The 22,223-nt window shown below is 39.8% G+C and overlaps 9 protein-coding genes and 1 long non-coding RNA gene across 10 annotated transcripts; 5 read left to right on the plus strand and 5 right to left on the minus strand.

Moving 5' to 3' along the window:
• Window positions 1-91: 91 nt before the first annotated feature.
• Window positions 92-2,364, minus strand: LOC145703219 (uncharacterized). Its single transcript, XM_081780548.1, has 9 exons — window positions 2,004-2,364; window positions 1,667-1,913; window positions 1,503-1,603; window positions 1,255-1,367; window positions 1,035-1,213; window positions 883-981; window positions 731-830; window positions 520-688; window positions 92-452 (listed from the first exon to the last, which is right to left on the minus strand). Exons 1-9 carry the CDS (start codon window positions 2,165-2,167, stop codon window positions 335-337), a joined length of 1,290 nt encoding a protein of 429 aa, XP_081636674.1. The 5' UTR covers window positions 2,168-2,364; the 3' UTR covers window positions 92-334.
• A 3,964-nt stretch (window positions 2,365-6,328) lies between these two features.
• Window positions 6,329-7,556, plus strand: LOC145704462 (uncharacterized). Its single transcript, XM_081781916.1, has 5 exons — window positions 6,329-6,436; window positions 6,477-6,558; window positions 6,608-6,707; window positions 6,746-7,182; window positions 7,226-7,556. The coding sequence occupies exons 1-4, from the start codon at window positions 6,422-6,424 to the stop codon at window positions 7,068-7,070; spliced, it is 522 nt and encodes a 173-aa protein (XP_081638042.1). The 5' UTR covers window positions 6,329-6,421; the 3' UTR covers window positions 7,071-7,182; window positions 7,226-7,556.
• A 932-nt stretch (window positions 7,557-8,488) lies between these two features.
• LOC145704763 (thiosulfate:glutathione sulfurtransferase-like) lies at window positions 8,489-9,002 on the minus strand. The gene is made up of 3 exons (XM_081782232.1): window positions 8,809-9,002; window positions 8,641-8,765; window positions 8,489-8,599 (listed from the first exon to the last, which is right to left on the minus strand). The coding sequence occupies exons 1-3, from the start codon at window positions 8,963-8,965 to the stop codon at window positions 8,534-8,536; spliced, it is 348 nt and encodes a 115-aa protein (XP_081638358.1). The 5' UTR covers window positions 8,966-9,002; the 3' UTR covers window positions 8,489-8,533.
• Window positions 9,003-9,469: 467 nt separating this feature from the next.
• Window positions 9,470-10,686, minus strand: LOC145701199 (uncharacterized). Its single transcript, XM_081778425.1, has 3 exons — window positions 10,489-10,686; window positions 10,230-10,446; window positions 9,470-10,185 (listed from the first exon to the last, which is right to left on the minus strand). Exons 1-3 carry the CDS (start codon window positions 10,684-10,686, stop codon window positions 9,491-9,493), a joined length of 1,110 nt encoding a protein of 369 aa, XP_081634551.1. The 3' UTR covers window positions 9,470-9,490.
• A 241-nt stretch (window positions 10,687-10,927) lies between these two features.
• LOC145703240 (phospholipase A2, membrane associated-like) lies at window positions 10,928-12,079 on the minus strand. Its single transcript, XM_081780576.1, has 4 exons — window positions 11,875-12,079; window positions 11,580-11,767; window positions 11,199-11,536; window positions 10,928-11,129 (listed from the first exon to the last, which is right to left on the minus strand). Exons 1-4 carry the CDS (start codon window positions 12,017-12,019, stop codon window positions 11,039-11,041), a joined length of 762 nt encoding a protein of 253 aa, XP_081636702.1. The 5' UTR covers window positions 12,020-12,079; the 3' UTR covers window positions 10,928-11,038.
• Window positions 12,080-14,398: 2,319 nt separating this feature from the next.
• LOC145704737 (uncharacterized) lies at window positions 14,399-14,831 on the plus strand. The gene is made up of 2 exons (XR_014134489.1): window positions 14,399-14,484; window positions 14,551-14,831. It is a non-coding gene; the product is annotated as an uncharacterized LOC145704737 (long non-coding RNA).
• Window positions 14,832-16,135: 1,304 nt separating this feature from the next.
• LOC145704861 (uncharacterized) lies at window positions 16,136-17,284 on the plus strand. The gene is made up of 3 exons (XM_081782330.1): window positions 16,136-16,523; window positions 16,654-16,994; window positions 17,071-17,284. The coding sequence occupies exons 1-3, from the start codon at window positions 16,191-16,193 to the stop codon at window positions 17,156-17,158; spliced, it is 762 nt and encodes a 253-aa protein (XP_081638456.1). The 5' UTR covers window positions 16,136-16,190; the 3' UTR covers window positions 17,159-17,284.
• Window positions 17,285-17,763: 479 nt separating this feature from the next.
• LOC145701200 (uncharacterized) lies at window positions 17,764-18,679 on the plus strand. Its single transcript, XM_081778426.1, has 6 exons — window positions 17,764-17,880; window positions 17,966-18,034; window positions 18,078-18,177; window positions 18,220-18,333; window positions 18,379-18,522; window positions 18,564-18,679. Exons 1-6 carry the CDS (start codon window positions 17,764-17,766, stop codon window positions 18,677-18,679), a joined length of 660 nt encoding a protein of 219 aa, XP_081634552.1.
• A 48-nt stretch (window positions 18,680-18,727) lies between these two features.
• On the plus strand, window positions 18,728-20,106 carry LOC145704385 (calpain-14-like). The gene is made up of 9 exons (XM_081781834.1): window positions 18,728-18,794; window positions 18,836-18,961; window positions 19,004-19,131; window positions 19,179-19,269; window positions 19,311-19,407; window positions 19,452-19,509; window positions 19,555-19,661; window positions 19,705-19,853; window positions 19,895-20,106. Exons 2-9 carry the CDS (start codon window positions 18,876-18,878, stop codon window positions 20,031-20,033), a joined length of 855 nt encoding a protein of 284 aa, XP_081637960.1. The 5' UTR covers window positions 18,728-18,794; window positions 18,836-18,875; the 3' UTR covers window positions 20,034-20,106.
• A 98-nt stretch (window positions 20,107-20,204) lies between these two features.
• LOC145704925 (uncharacterized) lies at window positions 20,205-20,869 on the minus strand. Its single transcript, XM_081782385.1, has 2 exons — window positions 20,463-20,869; window positions 20,205-20,403 (listed from the first exon to the last, which is right to left on the minus strand). Exons 1-2 carry the CDS (start codon window positions 20,853-20,855, stop codon window positions 20,212-20,214), a joined length of 585 nt encoding a protein of 194 aa, XP_081638511.1. The 5' UTR covers window positions 20,856-20,869; the 3' UTR covers window positions 20,205-20,211.
• Between the last annotated feature and the right edge of the window lie 1,354 nt (window positions 20,870-22,223).

Consider the following 22,223-nt stretch of genomic DNA (forward strand, 5'->3'; position numbering starts at 1 on the left):
TTTTTTCAACAATAAAAACCGACAAGATTGATTTTGATTTTATTGAAAATGTTTATTTTCAATTTTCTTTCATGATAAAAATCATCTTTGAACATGAGAAAAGGTGAACGATTTTGGCAAAAAATTTTTAAAAACCTGAACTGGTCTGACTGCACAGCAATTTTTATCAAGAAGAATTTTTAAATAAAATCTTAGATCGAATTGTCGGTGAAGATGTTGCAGTGGTGGACATAAATAGTATGTTTTCTGATGATTTTCATTATTTTCTCCATGAAAATAATCGAAAGTTGCGATTTCGGACAATTCAAATATAATTCATAAATAAAAAAATTTTTTAGGAAGAGCCAGAAATCGTCGATTCTTCTTCGTTGTCGGACTCGATTGTTATTTCGGCAGTTTCAGCTTCGTCTGATTCCGGTAGAGGGTTCGCGCCTGGCATCGTCTGGGCCAGTCTTGATCATGGTTTAGTTTAGTGGAAATACAGAAGGAACAGGGTGAGGGGGGCGGAATAATGATCACCTTTGGAAATTGAGAAAACTCTGAAGAAGCTGCGCTGGAATATTTGCCCCGGTGGCGGAATTTTGAATCAAGCTCAGGAAATCGTTTTGCATCACTGGTCCCCTTGATCGGCCTGGTAGATTGTCTGTGACCATCGTCGGTGGAAAGTCCAGCGGAGGAAGGTCATAATCTGAAAGTTGAATTAATGTCTTTCTGTAGATTTCCATCATACCAAGCTGTGGGCGCTTACTTCGAGTCGATTGAGGCCCTGGATGATTTACTTCTGGATGCTTGTTCTTCATGTGACGGTGAAGATGATCGGACCGGACGACCTAAGGAGGAAAAGATGAGTTCATGAACCCAGAGTTCATTGATTCAACATACTTTGTAAGGACAGTACTGGCACTGAAATCGCTCATATCTCAGATGCAGCATGTGATGTCTCTTGATCTCTTCTTTTCTTCCAAAGCTCCGAAGTTTCACCTGAAGAAAATCATTCAGCAATTTTCCTCCTTGATTTCAAGGTGGTAATTTACCTGCCCATTGGTGTCGTGGTTGTACCAAATGCAGAATTTGCAGTTATACTTCAAGCTCTGATCTGGTTTCTTTCGATTTGAGACTTTGACGACTAAACCGCCGAGAATTAATTGCTGCACTTCCATTTGTGTCAATTCCATGCAGCTTTTGATCGCGACGGCTTTTTCTCGCAGAGCATCTTAATTTCGTTTGCAAGGAATTCACCCTAGAAGACCTTACCGAGATTCGCCGGGGTGGTAGGTGGAATCTTCTGATTGAGACCATTGTTGTTGCTTGAAGCAGTCTTGACATTAACAGTCGCGACGACATCGATCGTCTGGGGAAGATTTGAACTTAAATTTTTAATCATTTAAAAAGCTGTCTCGAAAAGGCGATGCAGCAGAGCGCTTGCTTCTCCTTTTGAAGAAAAAATAGGAAAAAACACCACTCGATGGCGTCTTTCTTAGCATGATGACAATGATGCTTACCCATGCAAAAGCGCCACCGAGCTGGCTTTGGGCGACTCTTGATTCTTCGACAACTTGACGTGAATTTCCTTCTTTCGCTGGACAACGTGATTTGAGCTGGACTAAAAAGGTCTTTATGACTTCAGTTCAGAGTAAAAACTGTCATATAGGAAAACGATTCTTACTCGTTGAAGCCTGGCGATATCTTCATCAAAATCAAGGGGAACAATTTCCCCATCAATTTTTTCGCGGCAGTTATCGTAATGCTTGATTTTGTGAATATCCAGTCGCTCGTCTAGGAGAAAAGCATCGTCATTTTGCGTTGGGCTGAAGTTCTCGGAAAGTTTTGGAAAGAAGGCGTCTTCAGGAAGCGGATCCGAGTGAATTTCCTCGATGATTTCCTCGGGGATTTCTTCTTCCTTTACGAAGATCCTTATCGAATAATTATTTTAGAATTCAATTATAAAAAAAGATTTTTGAAATCCTGACTCGGATTCTAGAAATTTTTCTTACAAAACTTACTTTGTCGGCTTTGCGGATTTCCTCCTTGATTTTGTCGGAGGTGGGGTAGCAACCGGCTCTTCTTTTAGAATCTCCTCCTTCAGACCTGCCATCAGCCTTTCTTCTTCCCCCTTATTGACGAAAGTCCCGTTCTCGAAAAACTCTCTTTTCCTCGGACTCTCCATTTCGATTTTGTCACGATTTGCGAATGAACGAGTTGACGAGTAATTTTGGGAAAAGTTGACGGGAGGCGCAGCCGTCGGGTCGAAAAGGGTTTCTTCTTTTCTCGAAAAGGGCCAGCAGCGAGGGCCAGCGCCGCTCAGACAAAAACTTTAGCAGGGATTTTTTTTTACGAATTCGGACAAAAACTTATTTTCTTTTATCGAATTCTTATGGCGTTCCTTTCCTCGAATGACGATTGAAAGTTGCCGAAGAAAGCTTTTGACGCCTGTTTTTCTGTGACTCTTCTATGTCTTCAATTAGATCTTCTTGTAAATTGCCGTTTTTGAGATGCTGAATGCAATTATTCCAAGGCAGTTCCCTCTCCGTTCTTCGGCTAAAAATTATCTGATTATAATAAAATGATAAATTCAGAAAAAGTGATTTTAGTATTCCTATTTGAACTGACTTTTTTAGACATTCTTTCAAGTGTTTAGTGCCCGATCTTCGGTGCTTTTTTATATGAAACATAACAAAATCGGCAGAAAAAGCAGGTCATATTTTTTACCTTCTACGATCATTTCTCTGAAAATTCTCTGCTGATGATTCAAAACGCGAATCACACTGGAAATGAATGGAAAAGGATGGGCCCTGATCAAAATTCATCCTCAAAAATGGTTCACCGCGTTTGATCAACTGATGTAGATAGGTATGCTTCTTTCGATTGGGAAAATGATATAGAAGGAATCTCTTTTCTTGACTTTGAAATTCAAAGTTTGAATTGAAAAAAATGATGAAATTTCCAAAAAAGGGAGCGCCCGCAAGAGTCGCTTCTAGAAAAAAAAATCATCCCTTTTTTCTAGAGATTTTTTTCTACTGCTATTTTGGGATGATAATAAATGTTTAAATGATTGAAATTTTGAGCTCCAATGTTCGACCATAAATCGCAAATTTGGAATTTGGCTCCTTTTCTTTCACACGAATCCAGAAAAAAACCACACCGTGCGTAACCGTGACAACCCCGGACCCTCAACATCCCCTTCCGCGTTTGTCAACCACCATTGAATATAACCACCAAATAAACTCGAGTTGTCATTACTTCGCCTCGCGCAAAAAAAAAAGAATGAAAAGCCGGCGGATAAGAAAGAACAAAACCACTCGTCGAAAAAACAGGGGCAGGTTGTCCATTGTCGAGGGCCGCTTTGGAGACTTTGGCCGCCAGTTTTGAGCACTCTTGAAATTCGAAATTTGAAATCGAAAAATCGAAAACTCAAAAAAATTTTCGGCCATGAAATTTGGCGACCCTTGATAATGTGACTAATAAATTTGCGACACTCAACCCCTGATTATAAAAATAATTTACGCGAGTGTGTCTCACTAAAAAGTGACGCTCGTTAAATCAGGTAAAAAATGAAGCCGAAAGGGATCTAGATGAGATCAACTCCTACCCCGGCCCTTTTTAGATTTTTATGAGACTCAGACTGAGATGCTCTCATTAGAATCAAATCAGGCGTTGGAAAATGAAAGCGAGCTAGAAAAAAATGTTGAGGGAGGAGGAGGAGGAGCTGATGAATAGAAACGAAAGATGAAGAATAGATAATCCTGAAAGCATGTGGAGGAAAGCTTCGGAAGTGGCGAAAGTCAAGGAGGATGAGTGGAAAAGAGTCATTGTTCGAATGATTCGCTTGATTCACGAAACCAGGAAACTGGCTGCCGAGCAATTGATTTTCAGTCCCTGGACGAAATCCCTTTCGCGAAGCTCGCCATTTTTTCAAAAAGAGCAGAAATTGGCTCGTATTAAAACTCCTATTATTACGAGAAATTCTTGCGTATTAGTCAAATTCTATCAGATTTATAACTCTAGCCCAAACGCTAACCCTAACCCTAGGCGATAAAAAAGCCTTGATTTTTTCATTAATTTTGCGAGTGGAATTTCGGTAGATGAAAATTTTCAAAAACAGAAGAAGGTAAGAAAAAAGTTACCATCCCCGTCTTGTGACGGGTGTAGTAGTCCGCGAATTATTTGCTGCGGAATCCGGAATCAAACACAGAAAGTAAATAACACGCTCAAACAGGGCCAAGGTGAGAGGTTACAATCCTTTTTTTCTTCTTTCCAGTGATTTTTCTCCGCATAAAAATCAAGGAAAAATACCGATAAAGGCGAAAATAAAGGGTTGAACTTGAAAATACAGCTCTTTAAAAGCTATAAAAAGGGTTTCGGGGAAGCGAAGATAATTGCTCGGCCGTAAAAATGATTTTGAAAAGGATGATCTTGGAGTTGCCAATTCAGCTGCGCCAAAGAAAATCATTCAAGCATCATTCTTTGTTTCAAAAAGAGGGTTTACATAACACTTTTTCTATATAATTTATGGAGTAGGCCTCTTTTAAATTTCATCGAAAATGAATTCATAAAAATTGATTTTATTGGCAATCAAATAAAAGCTCATTTTCAAGGCAGAAATATGATTATTTTAAGAAAACAATTAAACCATTTTCGACCCTCAAAAATACCAAAATCGTTATTATTTTTTCAAAAATTTCTCCCTTTTTGACCATTTTATCACAAAATCATAAAATGAAAGTTCTGTCTACCTTTAGTTCACTAGCTGTCTCTCTTCGTTGTCTCCACTCGTTTTTGTTTTCTTCCTTTTTTTACAAATAAACCTCTTTTTTTCCCAAAATATTTTTTTCTGTGAAATCTCAAGTTTACGGATCAAGGGTTTAAATTAACGCCGCCGTGTTGAGAAAGAAAAAAGGATAGATCGTTTATTCGCCAGGCCGTAAAAATGGCCGGATGGTCTTGGAGTTGGCCCTTTTGTAAAAGGAGGTCTTCTACTGTTCATCCTCTGCTCGCGGGCGCCATCATGTAAGAGCATCGTTACTTTTACGAAGCGAGAAGGGAAACACAAGGGAGAGAGAAACGTGGGCAAGCCCTCCTTTACGCGCTCAATTCACAAAACACTCAAACAGACCAACTCTCAGTAGGGTGGCCAACGCCTCAACGGTCACTGGTCGGTGCCCGATCCCTTTTACGAAAGACGCGGAATAACGAAATCGAATCGATAATACTATGTTTCGTCTTTACTTGTTGATCAAATAATTGATCTTTTTCGACATCTTTTTCGAAAGAAAGCCGTCTTTCTAGCTCTCCGAACTTAATTTTTTTCTGGAAAAAATAATTTTTTTTTGAGAATAAGGTTCCTTTTTCCGGGCAAATATATGGAGTTGAATCGTGTCAGGAGAGATAGAAATGGTAGAAACTGTGAAGTGGTGTGATTCATGACTTCTGGAAAATTGGGAAGCAGAGAATCATTTGTCAGACAATTTATGTCTGGCACTGGAACTTCTTCCAATTTATGACGCATGAAGCAATTTTTCCAAGAGAAAATAAGTCGGAACTTCTGACTCAAACTTACCAACACTGGGAGATTCTAGAGCTGTTCCACCCTAGGATAAAGAGCTGGGACAAACAATGGTACAGGCCAGCCCTGGCCACGGTCGTCTAGGCAAAGACGCAAGGTAGAAAAGGGGCTCACCCACTTGGCGGCGAAAAAATTCGAGAGAGGGAGCGCTTCGATTTTTTTTGTGTAAATTCGCTATTTCACCCCACTTCTCCTCCGGTGTGGTGCGCACCAGTAATGAGCGGGAAAAGAGGGTGTGTGTGCCCAAGCACCAGCCCCTCGAAAAATGAAACGAGCGTGCCCAAGAAAAGCAGCTCTCCCCCCTTTCCGAAAGTCGCTCTTGAATGCGAGCAAACAATGGGACGAAACTTTCCGGACTCGTTTCTTTCTCTTACCTCAGCCGCACGCAAAGAAACTGACGAGGAAAAAGTTCTCCTAGGGATTCAGAAGACAAAGATGTTTGGCCCGTGTCAGCCGTTCCCAGCGGCCCGTTCGCGAAGAAAAAAGCAGGGAAGAACTGCTCCTAAGGATTAAGAAGACAAAGGTGTTTCAAGGATGCTACGGAATTAATAGTCAAATTGAAATTGAACGGAAAAAGGAGGAAGTGACGCGTAACAAAAATTGAACTTCAAATCATTTATCTGAAGTTCTGATTTAGAAATTGAAATTTGCCAATTTTTTGACGAGTATTGAGGATGGATATCGGAAGTTCTTTGCAAAGAAAATGAAATTTTTCAATCGGCTTTGGGAATTTCGATGCTAGCAAAAAAAAATCTGCGATAAAGCGACATTTATAGCACTAAGACTATTTGCACTAAGCATATCTCGATCTTGACGCAAGAATAAAAAGGGAAAAGTGAGGTTTGTTTCGAGCCGAAAATGCGACCCGAAGAGGTACTGATTTTTAACGAACAGATTCTTGAGAGGTTTTAAGAGTGAGTTGTATAAAGAAAGATCGACACCGACAGCAGAGGAGGCGAAGTTTTTGAAGCTTTGCGAAAATGACGATTCTGAAGGTAAAAAAAAATAATTTGATTTTTCTAAGAATTACAATTAACAATCAAGAGCTCAAACGGATGCTCGGTGCGGATCCGAATATCAAGCTGGCGATTCTGAAAAAATATACCAACGACGAAACCATTTTCCACAAGCTTGCCTGGTGGAGGTACTCTTCCATGATTTCAGAACAAAATCTTTTTTTAGATCTAAAAACGCTTTGAGGACAACATTGAGCTTTATGAGCTCTTTTTCAACACAGTACAAGAACTATAAAGACTCGAAGAAAAGTAAGGAGAACCAGGGAACGATGAAATACAAAGCGGACTTTCGCTTCATCCAAAATTATGAAGACAGTATGGATGAAGAGGAGAAGGAGGAGTACGAAAGAGCAGGAAAGACGTTTCTTGAGCAATTTCTTGATGAAAAAGATGCTTCAGGATGCACTGCGTTGCAAAATGCTATTCTAAGGAAAGCTTTAAATTTCAACACCCCTTTTCGAGAAAAGCGCAGTTTGTTACTGAAAATTTGAAAACTATATATAAGATACGTTCCAAGAAGTGCTGGAAACGATCGTCTATCGGAAGATTCCGAGCTCTGCATCCGGCTCATAGCTGATCGTCAATACGACTATAACTCTCAAGGTAAAGGTCGACTTGCCCTCACGATTTTCGATTTTCCTTTCAGATAATACTGGAATGACGCCGATCATGGACGCGATCAGTTCCGGTCACCTGGAAATTGTCCGAATACTTCTTGAGCGAAGCTGCTCTCGACCAGATGAGAGTCAAAAAAGAGACGCTGCAGAAATGGTTAATCCGTATCTGGAGGATAAACGAGAGAATAATCTCAAAGTTTATGTAGAAGATGCAACAGATGAAATTCGAGACTACTTCATAAAATACTTTGAAATTCTTGATCCGGAGGTTTTTCTGCAAGAAGAAAGAAAACAAGAGGAAAGGAAGAAGAGAAAAAGTCCTGTTGAGATTGACAGTTAATAAAGTCAGTAATTATGTTCAAGAGGGCACCGTGGTTCTCCATCTCTTCGACGGGCAAAAATGCATGAGGCACCAATGGCATGGGAACATCTTGGGAAAAAGGTTTTCTTATGGTCGTTAGTATCAAAATCTTCCCCGCAACGTTGACAAACTCGTGAGCCAGTCGCTTGTTGAATCCGACGAATTTCATTTCTCGTTTGTTGATAGTCCCGTTGAAGATCATCATATCGACTTTTGATTGTTTGTTTTTCTAGAAATTACAATTTTTGAAATTAAGAATGAAGATATCATAACATTATTAATTACCGATTTGAAGTTTCTCGTTATTTGAGGTCAACTCTCTTATTTCCATTTTCATTCGAACCACTTGTCTTGAGAGATTCGTAGCTCTCTCTTCGGCATCTTTTTTTGCACAATCAAGTATTGCCTTGTCTTCCTCCAAATCTTCAATTTTTTGTTGAAATTCGCAGTTCGCGATTTTTGAATCTTCTAACTCCTTCTTCGTTCGGTTAAGACGATCTTCAATATCTTTTAAACGCTTATTTTCCTCCTTCACAAGATGTAGATCAGTTTTTGCATTGTAGAATAATGTCAATTCATCCTGGAGAGTCTTCTTAAACTCATTCATTTTTTGATCAATTTTTTTCGTCTCTATTATTGCATCAGAAAAGAATTGTCGTCTTTGCTTTATATCAAAGGCTTAAAAATATGTAAAATATTTGTTAAATTCTAAAGATAAAACTTTCTACGAGATTTTCAACTGCTATTCCGACTTTGTTGTCTTCCGTGAGCAATCGTTTTACTCGGTCAACCACTTCTTTTTCTGGGCCATCCTCAAAAACAGAATCTTCCTCACTATCGCTCATCTCTGAACTGAGAATTGATTCACATCTCTGAGTTGAATTTCCGCTCGCAGCCGGTTGCAAGAAGGAATTCGAGTACGACTAAATGTATTTGATAGGTATATTTCATGAAAACTAACAGAACGCTAGTAAAATTAAAGACTTGAATATCCATTTTCCCAGTTGTAGACATTCTCGTATCCGAGTTCCGCCATAGCGTCCTAAGAAAATATAAAATCAGTTTCGAATAAAACGATTCTACCTGAGCCATGCCTCCTCGTCGACCACGTTGGCAGTAGATGATGATATGAGCGTCTTTGCTTGGCTTGTCCATCATGTAGGCACTCTTGAATTCCTCTTCGGAACGTTTAAATTCAGCAGCGATTTCTAAAACAAATCATCAAATCCATTTATTGAGTCAAAAACTTACGTGTGTGTGGAATATTGAGGAATCTCTTTGCTTCCAATTTTCCTCCAGCGAGTTCGGAAGCTCCTCGAACGTCGATGAAAAGGTATTTTGGGTCCTGGAGCTTGGATGTTACTTCTGTCGTGGAGAGTTGCGGTAGGTTTGATGAAGTTCCTCCCATTTTTTCGAAAATTTAAGGTTTTTGAAGTGTTTTTAGATTTTTTTCTTTTTGAAAACTATTGAAAAACGCGCTGATTTTAAAGCAAAATAGTCTAGATCTAGAATATTCTTCCAATTTCTGGCCCCCAGGAATCTCTGATTGGTCTAAAGGTCGTTTGCATTTTTACGACAGCGCTCAAATTTGCACAAATTCCATTGCCAAAAATATGAAATTCTAATTCCGACTTCGTGTGACGCAAATTTTGGTGTAACATCAAATATCGCCATTAGAGTCCAATATTTTGGATCCAATTATACGACGCGGTTCATCGAAAACACGCACTTTTTAATGTAGATTTATTTTGAGAAAAGCACGGGCGCGGCGGGCAACCAAGTCATCCCAAAACATCGAGTTTTGGACTGTGTACGCCACAAATACCGTAATTAAGACGGATGCTAATTTTGACATTTTATCGTTTCCCGGCGATGACTCAGACGATGAGGTTTCTTTGGAATGCCATTCTTGACTATTTTATTAAAACTTTTTTTAAAACAATTCACAGGAAACAGCTCTAGAGTCAAATACAAGCGGGAAAGTCGTGTAGCCTTCTTGTCCAGTCTCATAACTTCCATTTTCATCAAGCCATTCTGTTTCCTCATTCCATCGGAATTTCTGAACAACCCAGGGCTGCTTCAAGCCAGGGATGAAGAGCAACTCGTTTCCGTTGAGTGCTGCTTTTCCAAGCATATTTGCATGCTGGAGTTCTCCGACTTGGGACCAGACGTAATCTTCGAGGCGATAGATTCCCTTGACAACTTCGTAGCCATCTTCGTTCATGTCGTCGACCCTGGCGCTAGTTCCGCCGAGAGTGAGGATTCCTCTTTTGAAGGAGATCACTTCTGTGTAAGCGATGTCCACTGGATGATCTTCAATCAGACGCCACTTCTGTTCATCCCTTAGTTCGACCTTTCCTCTCGAAACGCCGTACCCACCAACCGCAATCAACTGTTGATCGTACACGCCCAAGGCGACGTCGTAACCTCTCGCCACATTCACATTTTGATCGTCCAAGACGCTCGTTTCGCCGTCGAAGATCTCGCAACGTCGAGCATTTCCAAAACAGAGCCAGACGTTCTCCTCGAAAAGAGTAAGCGCGTGCCTCTCGGTGCTGAAGAGATACTTCAGCCTCGTTTGCTGCTCTTCGAAGTTGCATCCGCCAAGGATCGAGATTTTGTTTCCGTCTAAAAATCATATTTATGCATCAAAATTTTTACCACTCTTGTACCTGGGTAGCCGCCGAAAATCCAAAGTTCGCCTTTGAAAAAAACGCTGCCAGCGAAGTAAATTTGGTTGATTTTTGGCGAAAAAGCATCAACTTGCTCAAGCGAGTTTTCTCCAACAAAATATGATGCTGTAAGATCCGTTTGGTCAAAGCGCTGCCCGACTACAACAGTTTTCTTCAAAGGATCGTAGCAGTACTCGCTTGGGCAGTTTTCGCAACCCTTGATGAAAATTGAAAGAAAAAAAGGAAATCAATTTCTTACTTTTGGGCAAAAGCCACCGCAAGGGCAGTTATTGAAGCAAGATTTGTAGTTGTTTTCGCACTGGAGATTGCAACCATCGCTTAAACAATTTGTCTGACAGTCGAGATAACTGGCAATACAGTCATTATCGCACTGTTGGGAAAGAAGCTCGTTCGAGCAAGCGTCAGAGACGGCAAAAATGGCGAGGGATAATTTCATTTCGAGAAGCAACTTATTTTCTTTCGAAAGCAGTTTTCAACTGGCTACCATCTGTTACTTCCCGTGAACTCGGTTGCCTAGCTCGGTTCTTCGTACACTTGGACTTTAGTTGACCCTGAAGCCGACTTGCTATTTTCTTCTAGAAGCGAATTTTATCAAGAAATAACAGCTGTTCTTAAGATTATGTGAATTTGTGTCATTTAAACTTGGGCGAAAAGGTCACGAAATTTGAGACGAAACATAGTGTTAAAAATTCTTTTTGTTTATTTGCAAATATTTTGCATTGAAGATCAAATGTACAGAAAAATTTGGAGTAAGTAAAATTTACTTTTCCAAAAGTTTTTCGACTCGCTTATTCGCAGGTGGCATCAGCGTCAGCAACGTATCCGGAGAGTCCTGCAGAGTCTGGGCAGCATTGGCTCTTGTTCAATCCAATCCAGTGGCTGAAGATTGGAAATAAGGAGATTGAAAGGGTTGAGAGGGGTGAAGCAGTGTTATTAATGATGACTTACTAAGGTTTGTTGTGACCGCCGCAGCATTGATGCTCAACTGGAATGCCAGGAGTAGAAACGCAATTTTCTGGGTCTCTGTTGTCGAAGCCTCCGTAGAAGAAATGGTACTGCTCGTCGAAGACTCTGAGCTGGTTGAAGCTGTCCTTGGCGAACTGAACATCGCACTCAAACAGCTCTCGAGAGCAGGAAGACTCGTTGTCTTGCGACTCGAACTGCTTGTTTTTCGAGGAGAATTTCCAGGTGTACTCGACGAATTCGCCGATGCAGGTGTCTCCGTGCTTTTCTCGAACGCACTTTTGGCAGTCTTTGTAAGCCTTGCACTTGTTGTCCAAAGCGTCCTGAAGAAAAAATAAGGGAATGGCTCGAATAGAGATTTTTTACCTTGGGAGCTCCACGGCCCATTTCAGAGAGAGGTCGATCACCTAGGAGGTGACAGTGGCATCCGTAAGCCCACAACTGTCTCTCATCAAACTTGTCTTTTCCATTGAGCCCGTTGACTTTCCACATTTTCTTGTGGATAGCCTTAAGATCGGCATATCGTCGGTCACCATCTGGGAGTGCTCGGGTTCCTGAATTTTTGCCATAAAGATAGATTCAAAATGAAATTTTTGTTGTAAAAAAATTTTTTTGTAGACAATTTCATTTTTTTTCTCTTATTAAAAAGAAGCGAACTTACCGGCTCTCGCCAAGGCAGGAATCAAGGGTTCTTTAGTCTCGCAATCAACTTCAACGCCTCCGAAAACGCAAACATCGTCGTCAACGATTCCGTCGGTCTCCGCCAACACAACTGTAGCGATTTGAAAAGCGGCAAAGAGTTTCATTTGAAAAGGGGAAAAATAAGTTTTGATATCACTTACTTCTTATCGAAGCTTTAGTGAACGCTCCGAACGAGCAATTTTGCTTTTATTGAACCGCGTGGTAGTGGTGGCGCTGTTGCGGGAAATATTGATGAGCGGGAGATTGTTTTTATTCGAAGATTATGATTTGATGAGATTTTTGAACGGTATTCTTCAATAGGGAGACAAATTATTCAGGGTTTCGCTAAGAGTTTGTTTGGTGAGGGTCTTAGTACAAGTAAGAGGGTAAAGGAGTCCCTAATAAGGATCTAAAAGATAATTTTCAAAATAAATTCTTAACACGAAAATCAACAAATAGAATATTTTCTCCCTAAAATTTTCGATAAAATTCTTTTTTCCCTATTTGATTTCCTTATTCTCGCTCCAAAACGACCCTCGCCGCGATATGTGAGCTAAGAAAATCCTCCGTTTATACAATAACTCTCATCCTAAAAGCTCATTTGAATTCTAGCGCGAGTTCTTCTAAATTCAAAGATCCACTTTCTCTCGCGCGAAGAGAAAAAAACAATTCTTACGTCTTTACTCTGAATCCCAAGGCTGTCATTTCCAACAAAATCAAGCGTCAACGGATTTATTTTGAGCAGAATAACAAGGAAACGGATGATCCGGATTTTGCCGCTTTACGATTTTTTTTTTTGAAATGACGAGTTATTGAAAAAAGGCAGGGGTCGGCAACAAAAGAAGTAAACCTGAGTCAGGGTCTCAAAAAGCTTTGAATGAAGCGGCATTGAAAATATTTCCAGCAATGCTTGAAAGTTAAAGAAATTTTTATTTATTGAAAAAGTCAGAGAAAAAAATTTTATCGGTAGAATTTAAGTCAATATTTTTCCGGGCTTCTTCAAATCACTTTGAACTGTTTTCACTTCCTGAAGCAATTATGATTTCCTGCAAGTAAAGATTTATGAGTTGCATATAATTTTACCGCTAAGCTAGCGTTCTTTCAATTATTTCTCGAAGATTGACGTGTTACATCCTAGTTGGTGTTGAAAACAGGCGCCCGACGTAATAACCATAATTCCAAAATATCCAACTTCGTGGCAACTCAGCGACAAAAATTTAATCTCAAGCAGGGCCCCAAAACGAGTTGATTTCTCCACGAGTCCTGCTTATTTGGTAAAGAAGATACACGAATGATATCGTTTTTATGATCGTTGAATTTGTTTTGAACGAAATCATGGCCAACGACACCATTTTCCAACGCACCAAAGGCCACAATTCCCGAGGTCATCAAAATGTGATTTTTAGAATTTCCGCCCAATCTGGCTAAATATCAATTTTCATGAGTGTCATTAATTTTGATTGATTTTCCAGAAGACTTTCCTTCAGGTCAGCATACGCCCACCGAAGACTCTTTAGCTACAGTTTGTTACGCTAGCAAATGAGCTTGGTTGTTTATGACTATTTTCATAAGAAAAATGACATTCAAAATGACAGGGTTTTATTTAAAAATGACATTTTCTTTAATGAATTTTTTTTAAAAGCAGCCAATTGGGACAGAATATAATCAAAAAAGCTGACTGCTTTTTTGTCATCGTCAAGTCTGCCAAAAGCAAGTTGAACCTGTCGCTTGGTCGATTTGACGTTGATTGGAAGACAAGCAAAATCCATCAATATAAATAAGCCGGCAGATAATTCCTTTTTGAAAATGAAAATTCATGATCAACGTTAACCCTCGTCTTCTTCATTTTAATTGGTCTTCAGTGGAAAAATTAAAAGTGAGATTTTTTAATAAATGTTCAGATTCAATGATTTTTCAATGACGTCAAATTCAGGGAAAACCCAACGTTGCGAAAATAGGCTAATTTAATCAACACATTTTGGACTAATTTGAGCAAGATTTAAGCAACAAGTAGGCTCGTCTGATGCTTCCGCAAATTAATGATAAAGCCTCTCCCTCCACGTACCGAGTTGTTTGATTCAAACTCCAATACGAAAACTTAATTTGTGGCCGTCGTTTTTATGTTTGAGATTCAAACATGCGCGCGACGTAATGAGCTTAATCCAAGAAAAAACGTAAAAGACAGCTCAGCGCTTCTATTTTTATTAAAAAGATTGAAGTTATTTTCCATGAGCAAGCGGTTTTGTAACAGGAAGCGAAATTTCATATATCGATATAATTATAAAATACAAAAATTGTTTAGCGAGTCTTGAACTAAAAATAGAACTCCGAAAACCACATTAACTCATCTGTATCTTTCCTACAAGCCTGAGAGACTTTCCTAACCCCTTTGATCTCCGAAGATCCTAATAGCTTGAGCAATTAAAACGGGAGAGTGAGGAGAGAGCGCCGCGAATCTACTGAAGCAGCGCACTTCTCTCAACTATAAAACTCCTAGTTCAAGACTTTTTTAAAGAAGAAAATCGAGAAAAAGTCAGAAAAAAGCCATAAAAAAGGGAGAGCATGAATCTTTTTAAATATCTTCTCCTCGGTAAGCCACCTCATAAAATTCCAAAAAAAATATTGATCGAAATTTTGACCTTTTTTATCTTTTCAGGTCTTTCCTACGGCCAAGACACTGAATCCGACACAAACGCTCCTGCTCCAGAAGAAACTACCGCTGCTGTAACTGAAGTAGTCACTGATGCTCCCGATACAAACTCCACCGAACCAGATGACGGAAACAACAGCCAATCAACCCTTGGTTTCTCGACTGTTCTCATGCTCGGTGCCTCCGCTCTGTACAGATTCTAGATTCGTAATCAATTTCGCTGCAAGAAATTTGAAGTTGCCAACAATGATTTTTGTGCACGAATGAGAAGGCATCTTTTCAAATAATTCTGCTTTAATAAAAATATTTTTCAAAATTTCTTTTCTGAAAAATGCTTTTCTTGCTAAATCCCTCAGTCTTGTCCGAAAACCGCGACGCTCACAATAATTATCAGGAACGAGGTTTGTGTTAATAGCGTAAGAAAAATCCCCTCTGCGGAAAAGCTTTGATCCGGCCCCTGATGCAGTTTTGTTATTTGACAAAAGACGGAATAAGCGGTTGGATTTTCGAGTTTTTCGTTTTGAAATGAAATAATGTTCAATAATAAACAGAACACGGGTAGAACAGGTTGGGCATGGTTTACGCTCGATTCGGTTTTACGAATTGTTCAACCTTCTAATCGGCTAATTTTCCATTCGGCAAGATAACACAAGCTTTCGAAAAAAGTACGAGTATGAAGGGGCCGACGCATTAGTACAAACTGTATTAGCCAAACACGTTATTGATAAGTACAACATGTATTAACCAAAACTGTTTGGCTAATACAGTTTTGGTTGATCAATGTTCCCATAAAATCAAGATTTTCTTCTGTTTTCTATATAAATGGGTGCGGAGCGCCCTATTTCTAACATTCTTGATCAATCAAAACTGTATTAGCCAAACAGTTTTTGGTTAATACATATTGTACTTATCAATATGAACTGAACAGTTTTCTTCGCAGAAATAAAGCTTTATTTTTGCTATAAAGACTAAAAGAGATTTCGAGGGGGTTAAATAAACGATGACTTGACTTCTTCGAACATTTGCAGCAACTGATTTGTCTTTTATAAAAATAAGCAAACACGCGAAAAGACTAAGCTACTGATGATAGCAGACTCAAATCTGGGGTCACGCGGGGTTTATGAAAATCTTTTCTTTCGCAGTGCTTGCAACCCATAAATTTTTACGGTGAAAAAATTTTTTGATCATGGTCTATTTTTTTAAATTAAACTTAGCATATATTGATGTAGTTTTGGTACAATGAATGACATCGAAATTTTGACATCTTGAAAGAATGCTTTAGTTGACTTGAGTCAACTTAGAAAGAGGTTGTCACGTTTGTCGTTTTAATAATTCTTATTTTCCGTCTTAGACAAAAACCATCCAAAAGAAATGTCTTCCTGGATTCTTGCCATCTTTTTCAGTTTCATGCATCAGTTTTGCAAAGGTTAAAAAGTCCACTCGTCAGCATACACGATCAACGCATGCAATATTTCCAAGAGCAATTTTTACGATGGCGCGATTTGTTAGCTCCACCACCGCTCTAGCGCCGCTCCGGCCGTCCCTTATAAGCAGCGTCAATGTTTCAATTCCTCATCAAACTTCGATAAGAAGTAAAAAGATAACAAGACAAAGAGATCTTCTAAAATCTTCCAAGCTTGAAAAAAATGAAACTTTACGCTTTTTTCGCCGCCATCGCTCTCGCCCAAGAAGACGACGTCGTCGCCGATGACGTCTGCATCTCCGGCGGAGAGGAAGTAAGCTGCTTGACTGTCCGAGGCCGAAAGGACAGAAACAAGAACAAGGAAGAGAACAGAAGCTCTTTGTCGCCCGAAGAGCGCCGATACGCCGATTTGAAGGCAATCGCCAAGAAAATCTGGGGCAACAACGGACTCAAGGGCAAGAACAAGTTCGACGAGCGAAAATACTGGGCTTACGGATGCCACTGCTACTTGCTCGGAGATCGACCTCTCACTGAGATGGGAACCGGCGCTCCAAAGGTAAAAAAAAGAGAAAATAATCTAGAAAAATTTTTGTGTCAAATATTTCCGATTTGCATCTAAGGGTTAAACCTCCTTCCTCCCTTATCTTATCTTGAGTTTTTCTTTTTTCTAACGGAATATTTTTCAGGACGAGCTCGACAACAAGTGCAAGGCCTACAAAGATTGCCAGAAGTGCGTCCGAGAAAAGCACGGTGACACCTGCATCGGCGAATTCACCCAATACACCTGGAGCTACAAGTCCAAGAACGGCATTGGCTTCGTTTCTCAGAACGAAGAAGGCTCCTGCGAGCAGGAATTGTTCCAGTGCGATCTCAAATTCGCCCAGGACACCTTCGCCGCGATGAACATCTTCAACGAAGACTACCACTTCTTCTGGGGCGGATTCGACAACCGAGACCCCGACAACTGCCCCTCCAACGGTGGTATCCCAGTCGACCACCAGTGCTGCGGCGGTTATGATCGACCCTAGTAAGTTTTCGAGAATTTTCTTAATTTTTTCTTGAAAATTTTCTTTTCGGATCTTTTTTTCTAAAAATCATTTTAGCCACTGGATCGGCCTCAACAAGAACAAGTGCTGCCCCGCTTCCGATGGCAACTCTGGAATCGTCACACCCGTCGAAGAAAACTGCTAATTTAAAATTTGATGGGCTCAAAAAGCAACTCATCATTTCAGAAATACTCTTGTGGGCTCTGCTTCCTCAAATTAACTTTTGATCTCTGTGTAAATAAGATCCAAATAAAATCACATCTTTCTTAAACTTTCATTTTTTATTGCTTTTTTGACGATGATTTTGAACAAGATTTTGTACAAGATTTTGGTCAAATATTCAAGCAATCAGATTCAAGCATTTCCCCGGCTAGCCAATCAGATCTAAGCAAAAAGTGGTCGCAAAAATCGAGTTTTTATCGCTTTTTCGAGCCAAAAACCAGCGAAAATTTTGATTTTGAAGGTCAATTTCTATCCCAAATAGAATGAAGAATTTTATTTTTATGAGATCACGGATGAAAATCGAAAATTTTCATATCGAGAATCGATTTTTCGACAGTGACCAAAACGATCCAAAATCGAGAATAATGAATTCCAGCGCTCCTTATTTTCGCCGTCACTGCCAAATTTCACCGAATGGGGTTTTTGACGATCGAAGCTTTTTACGCGAGATTTCTCATCAATCGAGAGAGAGTCGAAGGAGATGGGGCTTGACACGAAAGCTGAGTCTTTTTTAGGAAAGGGATCAAAATGGACAAGATTTTCAAATTTCCCCAAAAATTGGTTTTTCATCCCTTTTTCTTAGCTGGCTACGATGTGCTCCGAACTCCACTTTTTCCGGAATACCAAGCTGAGCTTGATAAACTTGTAAGTAAGAAATATCAAATTTTCACCCATTGCGGCGGGAGTACCGATTTATTGGAAGAGCGTCAAAAGATCCAAAATATTTTAGCAAGAAAAAGAGCTGAACGACGAAGCTGAAATCAACTACAGATACGAAGAGCATGAGAATGAATCCAAGGTTAAAAATGCTATCTCTTTAACAAAAAATCACTTCGAAATAGGTGTTGGTCCAAAAGCCGCGATTTATCTGGCTGTTGGAAGTTCCGACTCAGGCGCCAGAGGAAGATGACTTCAATACTCAGCCGCTTCCGGCACAGAGACGTAAGAAAGAGCGGAAAAAGTCGAGTAAAATCCATGTTTTAGGACAAAACGATGGGCTGGGCTCGACTTATCTAAATGAAGCCATTGATATGGAAAAACCAGTTGACTTGGGCTTCAAAGACACCAAATTCATCAAGAATGGATTCAGCTTTTCCGGTACATTTTAAGCTCTTCCACTAAAATGCTTGATCGTTTTTGTAGATGTCCGACAAGGTCGAGTCGGAGAGAGTTGGTTCATGGCTTCTATCGCGAGTCTGACTGTTTTCCCAAAGAATCTGGCTTACATGATTCAGAAGCAAAAGAACATGGCAAAGCCACATGGACCCTTTGAGTTTCATTTCTTTGGTAAAACTGCCTTTCCGGGTTTTGATTTCATAAAATTAAAGATATGCACCAGTGGGTTCCTGTTTTTGTCGACAATATGCTGCCGAAAATGTGGACTACGAGAAGATTGACTCCTCAAATTGAACAAGGAAGGAACTTGTTAAGAAATTATTCTTGAGTCTGAAGTCACTTTTTTATCATTTTTTTTTGTTTCTTATCAAAAACAGCGGAGAAACCCGACCGAATGAGCTTTGGCTTGCCTACTGCGAAAAAGCTTACGCAAAACTCAACTCGTAAGATTACAATTACTTCTTGTTTTCACCCTCTTTCTCAGGGGATACAGCAGTATCGAAGCTGGACAAGCAGTAGAAGCAATGGCTGACATTACGGGAGGCTTTCCTGTACGAACAACTCTCAGCACGACGAAATACCTCAAAGAAACTTGGAACTTTATCTATCGGTACCCTGAGTAGAATTTTTTTGAGGAAATCGATTCTTCTAGAAATCAAGGAGACATGATCATCACTTCATGCATCTACAACAACGACAATTCCGGAGTAGAAAACGAACTGAATAACGGACTTTACGATGGTCACGAGTACTCACTTCTCAAAGTTGAAATTGTCAAAAGTAAGATTTTTTTTCTCTTTTCGTTCATTTTTGACGAATAATTTTAGACAACGATGATGAGTTTATCAAGCTGGTGATGTTGCGTAACCCTTGGGGAAATAACAAAGGAAAATTTCATGGAAATTGGTCGGAATCAAGGTAAAAAGCTCAGTGAATAATTTTTACCCAGTTCATTTTAGTGATAAGTGGATGACATTGCCTGACGAGACAAATACGAGACTGAGATCAGCATGGCCAGACGGTGGATTTTGGATGGGATACGACGAATGGCTAACGGTTTTAAGCCAGTTTTATGTTCTTTCTTACTTATTTTTTTGCAGAGCTTTGATGAGTTCACTTTCTGCCGAATCCCGAAAATTACTTACGGAGGATACATCGGTAAGAAGCTCCTGGCATGTTTTTTGTTCTTACAAATTTTTCAAGAGCCCGAATTCGAATGGAAAAAATATCACTGTCTCAATGGAACATTCAAGAAACATAAGCTCACCTTTAGACTTGTTGCGCGATCTAAGCAAGAAATATGGATACAGGTAAAATATGCTCGTCATCAGAACAGAATATGACCAATTTTAGCCGCTATTTGACGATGGCCGAAACCGAAGAGATGAATTCCGACTGTTCCTCTGTGTTCGCGACAATCGTGATGGAGGCAATCAAGTTGTTCTCCCGACATATCCTACTGACTATTCTTACCGTAACCTCGTTCCCTACACCAAAGAAAGGTAGAGAAAAGTCAGCACCCACTTATTATCCTCTTGATCAGCTACGTCTTCCACCTGAACTCCGGCAACTACACCATCGAGCTCGAGAGTTTCGACAAGAACTGCGAGCCAAACTTCGAGCTTGGCCGTGCCTGGGCTCTGCGATGCTTTGGAGAAGATCTTTCGCTCAAACAACTCTAGAAATTTTTCAATCAAGCGCTACTACCGTAGATATCGAACATTATCTCAACATCGTCAAATATTTGTCAGCTGTTTTCGGGTTAATAAATAGTCATTGAATTGATCATCAGATCTGTTTATTGAATAATTAATAAAGAGGTTGTTTTTAAAAATAATAAGAATCTGATTGCTAGAAAGTTTACAAGAAGAGAGATTCGTCGCCTTCGAACATATCTCCGCTGCCTTCTCCGCTGCCTTCTGGGGTGGTGGTGATTGGCGCCTGAGTGGTACTGGTGGCGAAGGAGCCGCAGTTGGTCTTCAAGCAATCGTCCAAAAGTTCCCAGGCGTTGTCTCTGCAGAGCTGCTCGAGAGCTGGATCTGCAGCGACACCCTGAAAATGGTTTTGAGATTTGCAAGGAAATATATAATTTTAATCTGTTGATTACTCACATCACATCGATGGTGCTCCTGGATGTATCGATGTTCGCAGGAGTCAATGCAGTGGCAGGTGCTGTTGCACTCTTTGTGAGCGTCGTTGGCGTCGTGGACGCATTTCTGGTGTTCAGAGTGGTCGGTGATCTCGTTGCACTTGAGTTTATCCTCGTGGTGCTTGTCGTTGCAGTCGATGTGGCACTGGTTGCAGGGATCCTTGCAGATATTGTGCTTTTCGTCGGCTTCGGCTCGGCACTGGTTGTAAGCCTCGTTCAGTTCATCAAGAGGGTCGTACAAGGGCGCACACATTTCAAGGTCGGCTTCGTGGATCTTGTCGCACTCCCAGCTGCAGATGTTGTGAGATCGCGCCTTGGCGTGGATAGCAACAATGAGTCCGACAAAAAGTTTCATTTTTTTCTATTTTAGTTTTGATTTATCTTTTAGATGATAGATTTATCAAGTGAGCAGTGATATTTATAGGAAGAACATCTGTGAAATTCTCGTGATCCGATTTTACTTTTTGCTGCTTTGGCAAGAATTTCTTGGTGACGCTCTTAAATTCCATGAGAATTTTTGCATTGGAAAACAGAAATTCTCGCTGGAAAAACAAAGTAACGAAGCGGAATTTAACCGAAAATAATTCAAATTTGACCCCCGTGGTTCAAATCTGTTGAACCTAAAATTTTAGTTTTTTTTTTTATCAAAAATTCTCATTTCTTAATTTTTTCATAAGGAACAAGCCGAATTGGATTCGCACTAAACTTGACACTTATCATTTGTGACATATAAAACTACCATAAAAGTGCCATTTAACGAGATATGTGCATTGGGTCAGCTCCAACCTCAGAATGATTGATAGAAAAATTCTTTCTCTATCAATTTATTAGGCATAAACAATCCAAAATAGACCAGAGAACTTCCGAATAGTTCAGAAAGATCCCGAATGGTTTCGGACATCTCGAGTTGTTTGAAGAGGCAAACGTCAAAAAATGATGATAAGTGGAAATCAAGCAGCATTTTCTTTTCTCATTTTCATCTTTATTGGCGATTTTTGTCTCTTGCCGAAGATTTTTGGTGATAAAGAAAAAGAGCTTACTTCAGAAAAGATCATTCAAAAATCGCCTCCAGCAGAAAATGTTCTCCTTATGACAGGGTATAGAACTGGATCGTCTTTTTTTGGTCAACTGTTTAATCAAAATGACGATGTTTTATATGTAAGTTTGCTCTTTTTTAAAACACATCATGATCACACCATTAGCTTTTCGAGCCTGACCACAATTTACTGGGCGCGCTAAAAACGGAAACAATCAGCTTAGAGTTGCAAGAACAGTGGGCAAATTTCATTTTGGACCTTTTTGAATGCAACTATTCAAATTCAACACCATACCTTGATTTTCTGGGCTACAGTCGTCAACTTGAAACTACAAAATTTGTAAGAAGACGGATTCCTTGAAACAACCTGCTTGCAGAAAATGGTATTTTATGAGAAGAGAGGCAGAAGATCTACGAAAAAAACAAGTGGTTAAAACGATAAAAACGGCGAATGTGGAGGTTTTATTGCGTGTTGCGGATGATAGAAATGTCGATTTGAAGGTTCTTCTATACTACAGGTATATTTTTATATGAGCTCTATAATATAGCCTATACAAAACAGCAAATACAAAACATAATTTGATTTTTTTTAAGAGACGCGCGGCCAGTCTATCTCAGCCAAAAAGCACTTGGAAAACTTCAAAATTATTTTGAAAGTATCGAAAATTACTGCACTGAAAAAAGCAA

This window comes from Oikopleura dioica, chromosome PAR, assembly GCF_907165135.1.
Source record: "Oikopleura dioica chromosome PAR, OKI2018_I68_1.0, whole genome shotgun sequence".
Lineage (NCBI taxonomy): Eukaryota > Metazoa > Chordata > Appendicularia > Copelata > Oikopleuridae > Oikopleura > Oikopleura dioica.

What these genes read in the sequence shown, in the direction of transcription:
- LOC145703219 (XM_081780548.1), bottom strand. Translation starts at nt 2,167, where the DNA reads ATGGAGAGTCCGAGGAAAAGAGAGTTTTTCGAGAACGGGACTTTCGTC. An exon ending in TCGGTGGCGCTTTTGCATGG is followed by an intron (nt 1,368 to 1,502) that starts GTAAGCATCATT and finishes TAAAAATTTAAG; the next exon opens with TTCAAATCTTCCCCAGACGA. An exon ending in AGTTTTCTCAATTTCCAAAG is followed by an intron (nt 453 to 519) that starts GTGATCATTATT and finishes ACCATGATCAAG; the next exon opens with ACTGGCCCAGACGATGCCAG.
- LOC145704462 (XM_081781916.1), top strand. An exon ending in CGAAAATGACGATTCTGAAG is followed by an intron (nt 6,559 to 6,607) that starts GTAAAAAAAAAT and finishes TTAACAATCAAG; the next exon opens with AGCTCAAACGGATGCTCGGT. An exon ending in CACAAGCTTGCCTGGTGGAG is followed by an intron (nt 6,708 to 6,745) that starts GTACTCTTCCAT and finishes ATCTTTTTTTAG; the next exon opens with ATCTAAAAACGCTTTGAGGA.
- LOC145704763 (XM_081782232.1), bottom strand. Translation starts at nt 8,965, where the DNA reads ATGGGAGGAACTTCATCAAACCTACCGCAACTCTCCACGACAGAAGTA. An exon ending in CCTCAATATTCCACACACAC is followed by an intron (nt 8,766 to 8,808) that starts GTAAGTTTTTGA and finishes GATTTGTTTTAG; the next exon opens with AAATCGCTGCTGAATTTAAA. An exon ending in GACGAGGAGGCATGGCTCAG is followed by an intron (nt 8,600 to 8,640) that starts GTAGAATCGTTT and finishes ATATTTTCTTAG; the next exon opens with GACGCTATGGCGGAACTCGG.
- LOC145701199 (XM_081778425.1), bottom strand. Translation starts at nt 10,686, where the DNA reads ATGAAATTATCCCTCGCCATTTTTGCCGTCTCTGACGCTTGCTCGAAC. An exon ending in GCGGTGGCTTTTGCCCAAAA is followed by an intron (nt 10,447 to 10,488) that starts GTAAGAAATTGA and finishes ATTTTCATCAAG; the next exon opens with GGTTGCGAAAACTGCCCAAG. An exon ending in GATTTTCGGCGGCTACCCAG is followed by an intron (nt 10,186 to 10,229) that starts GTACAAGAGTGG and finishes TATGATTTTTAG; the next exon opens with ACGGAAACAAAATCTCGATC.
- LOC145703240 (XM_081780576.1), bottom strand. Translation starts at nt 12,019, where the DNA reads ATGAAACTCTTTGCCGCTTTTCAAATCGCTACAGTTGTGTTGGCGGAG. An exon ending in TCCTGCCTTGGCGAGAGCCG is followed by an intron (nt 11,768 to 11,874) that starts GTAAGTTCGCTT and finishes GCAAAAATTCAG; the next exon opens with GAACCCGAGCACTCCCAGAT. An exon ending in GGCGGTCACAACAAACCTTA is followed by an intron (nt 11,130 to 11,198) that starts GTAAGTCATCAT and finishes TCCAATCTTCAG; the next exon opens with CCACTGGATTGGATTGAACA.
- LOC145704861 (XM_081782330.1), top strand. Translation starts at nt 16,191, where the DNA reads ATGAAACTTTACGCTTTTTTCGCCGCCATCGCTCTCGCCCAAGAAGAC. An exon ending in TGGGAACCGGCGCTCCAAAG is followed by an intron (nt 16,524 to 16,653) that starts GTAAAAAAAAGA and finishes AATATTTTTCAG; the next exon opens with GACGAGCTCGACAACAAGTG. An exon ending in GGCGGTTATGATCGACCCTA is followed by an intron (nt 16,995 to 17,070) that starts GTAAGTTTTCGA and finishes AAATCATTTTAG; the next exon opens with CCACTGGATCGGCCTCAACA.
- LOC145701200 (XM_081778426.1), top strand. Translation starts at nt 17,764, where the DNA reads ATGGACAAGATTTTCAAATTTCCCCAAAAATTGGTTTTTCATCCCTTT. An exon ending in GCCGCTTCCGGCACAGAGAC is followed by an intron (nt 18,178 to 18,219) that starts GTAAGAAAGAGC and finishes TCCATGTTTTAG; the next exon opens with GACAAAACGATGGGCTGGGC. An exon ending in GAATGGATTCAGCTTTTCCG is followed by an intron (nt 18,334 to 18,378) that starts GTACATTTTAAG and finishes TCGTTTTTGTAG; the next exon opens with ATGTCCGACAAGGTCGAGTC.
- LOC145704385 (XM_081781834.1), top strand. Translation starts at nt 18,876, where the DNA reads ATGGCTGACATTACGGGAGGCTTTCCTGTACGAACAACTCTCAGCACG. An exon ending in GGAAATTGGTCGGAATCAAG is followed by an intron (nt 19,270 to 19,310) that starts GTAAAAAGCTCA and finishes AGTTCATTTTAG; the next exon opens with TGATAAGTGGATGACATTGC. An exon ending in GTTCCCTACACCAAAGAAAG is followed by an intron (nt 19,854 to 19,894) that starts GTAGAGAAAAGT and finishes CCTCTTGATCAG; the next exon opens with CTACGTCTTCCACCTGAACT.
- LOC145704925 (XM_081782385.1), bottom strand. Translation starts at nt 20,855, where the DNA reads ATGAAACTTTTTGTCGGACTCATTGTTGCTATCCACGCCAAGGCGCGA. An exon ending in AGGAGCACCATCGATGTGAT is followed by an intron (nt 20,404 to 20,462) that starts GTGAGTAATCAA and finishes AACCATTTTCAG; the next exon opens with GGTGTCGCTGCAGATCCAGC.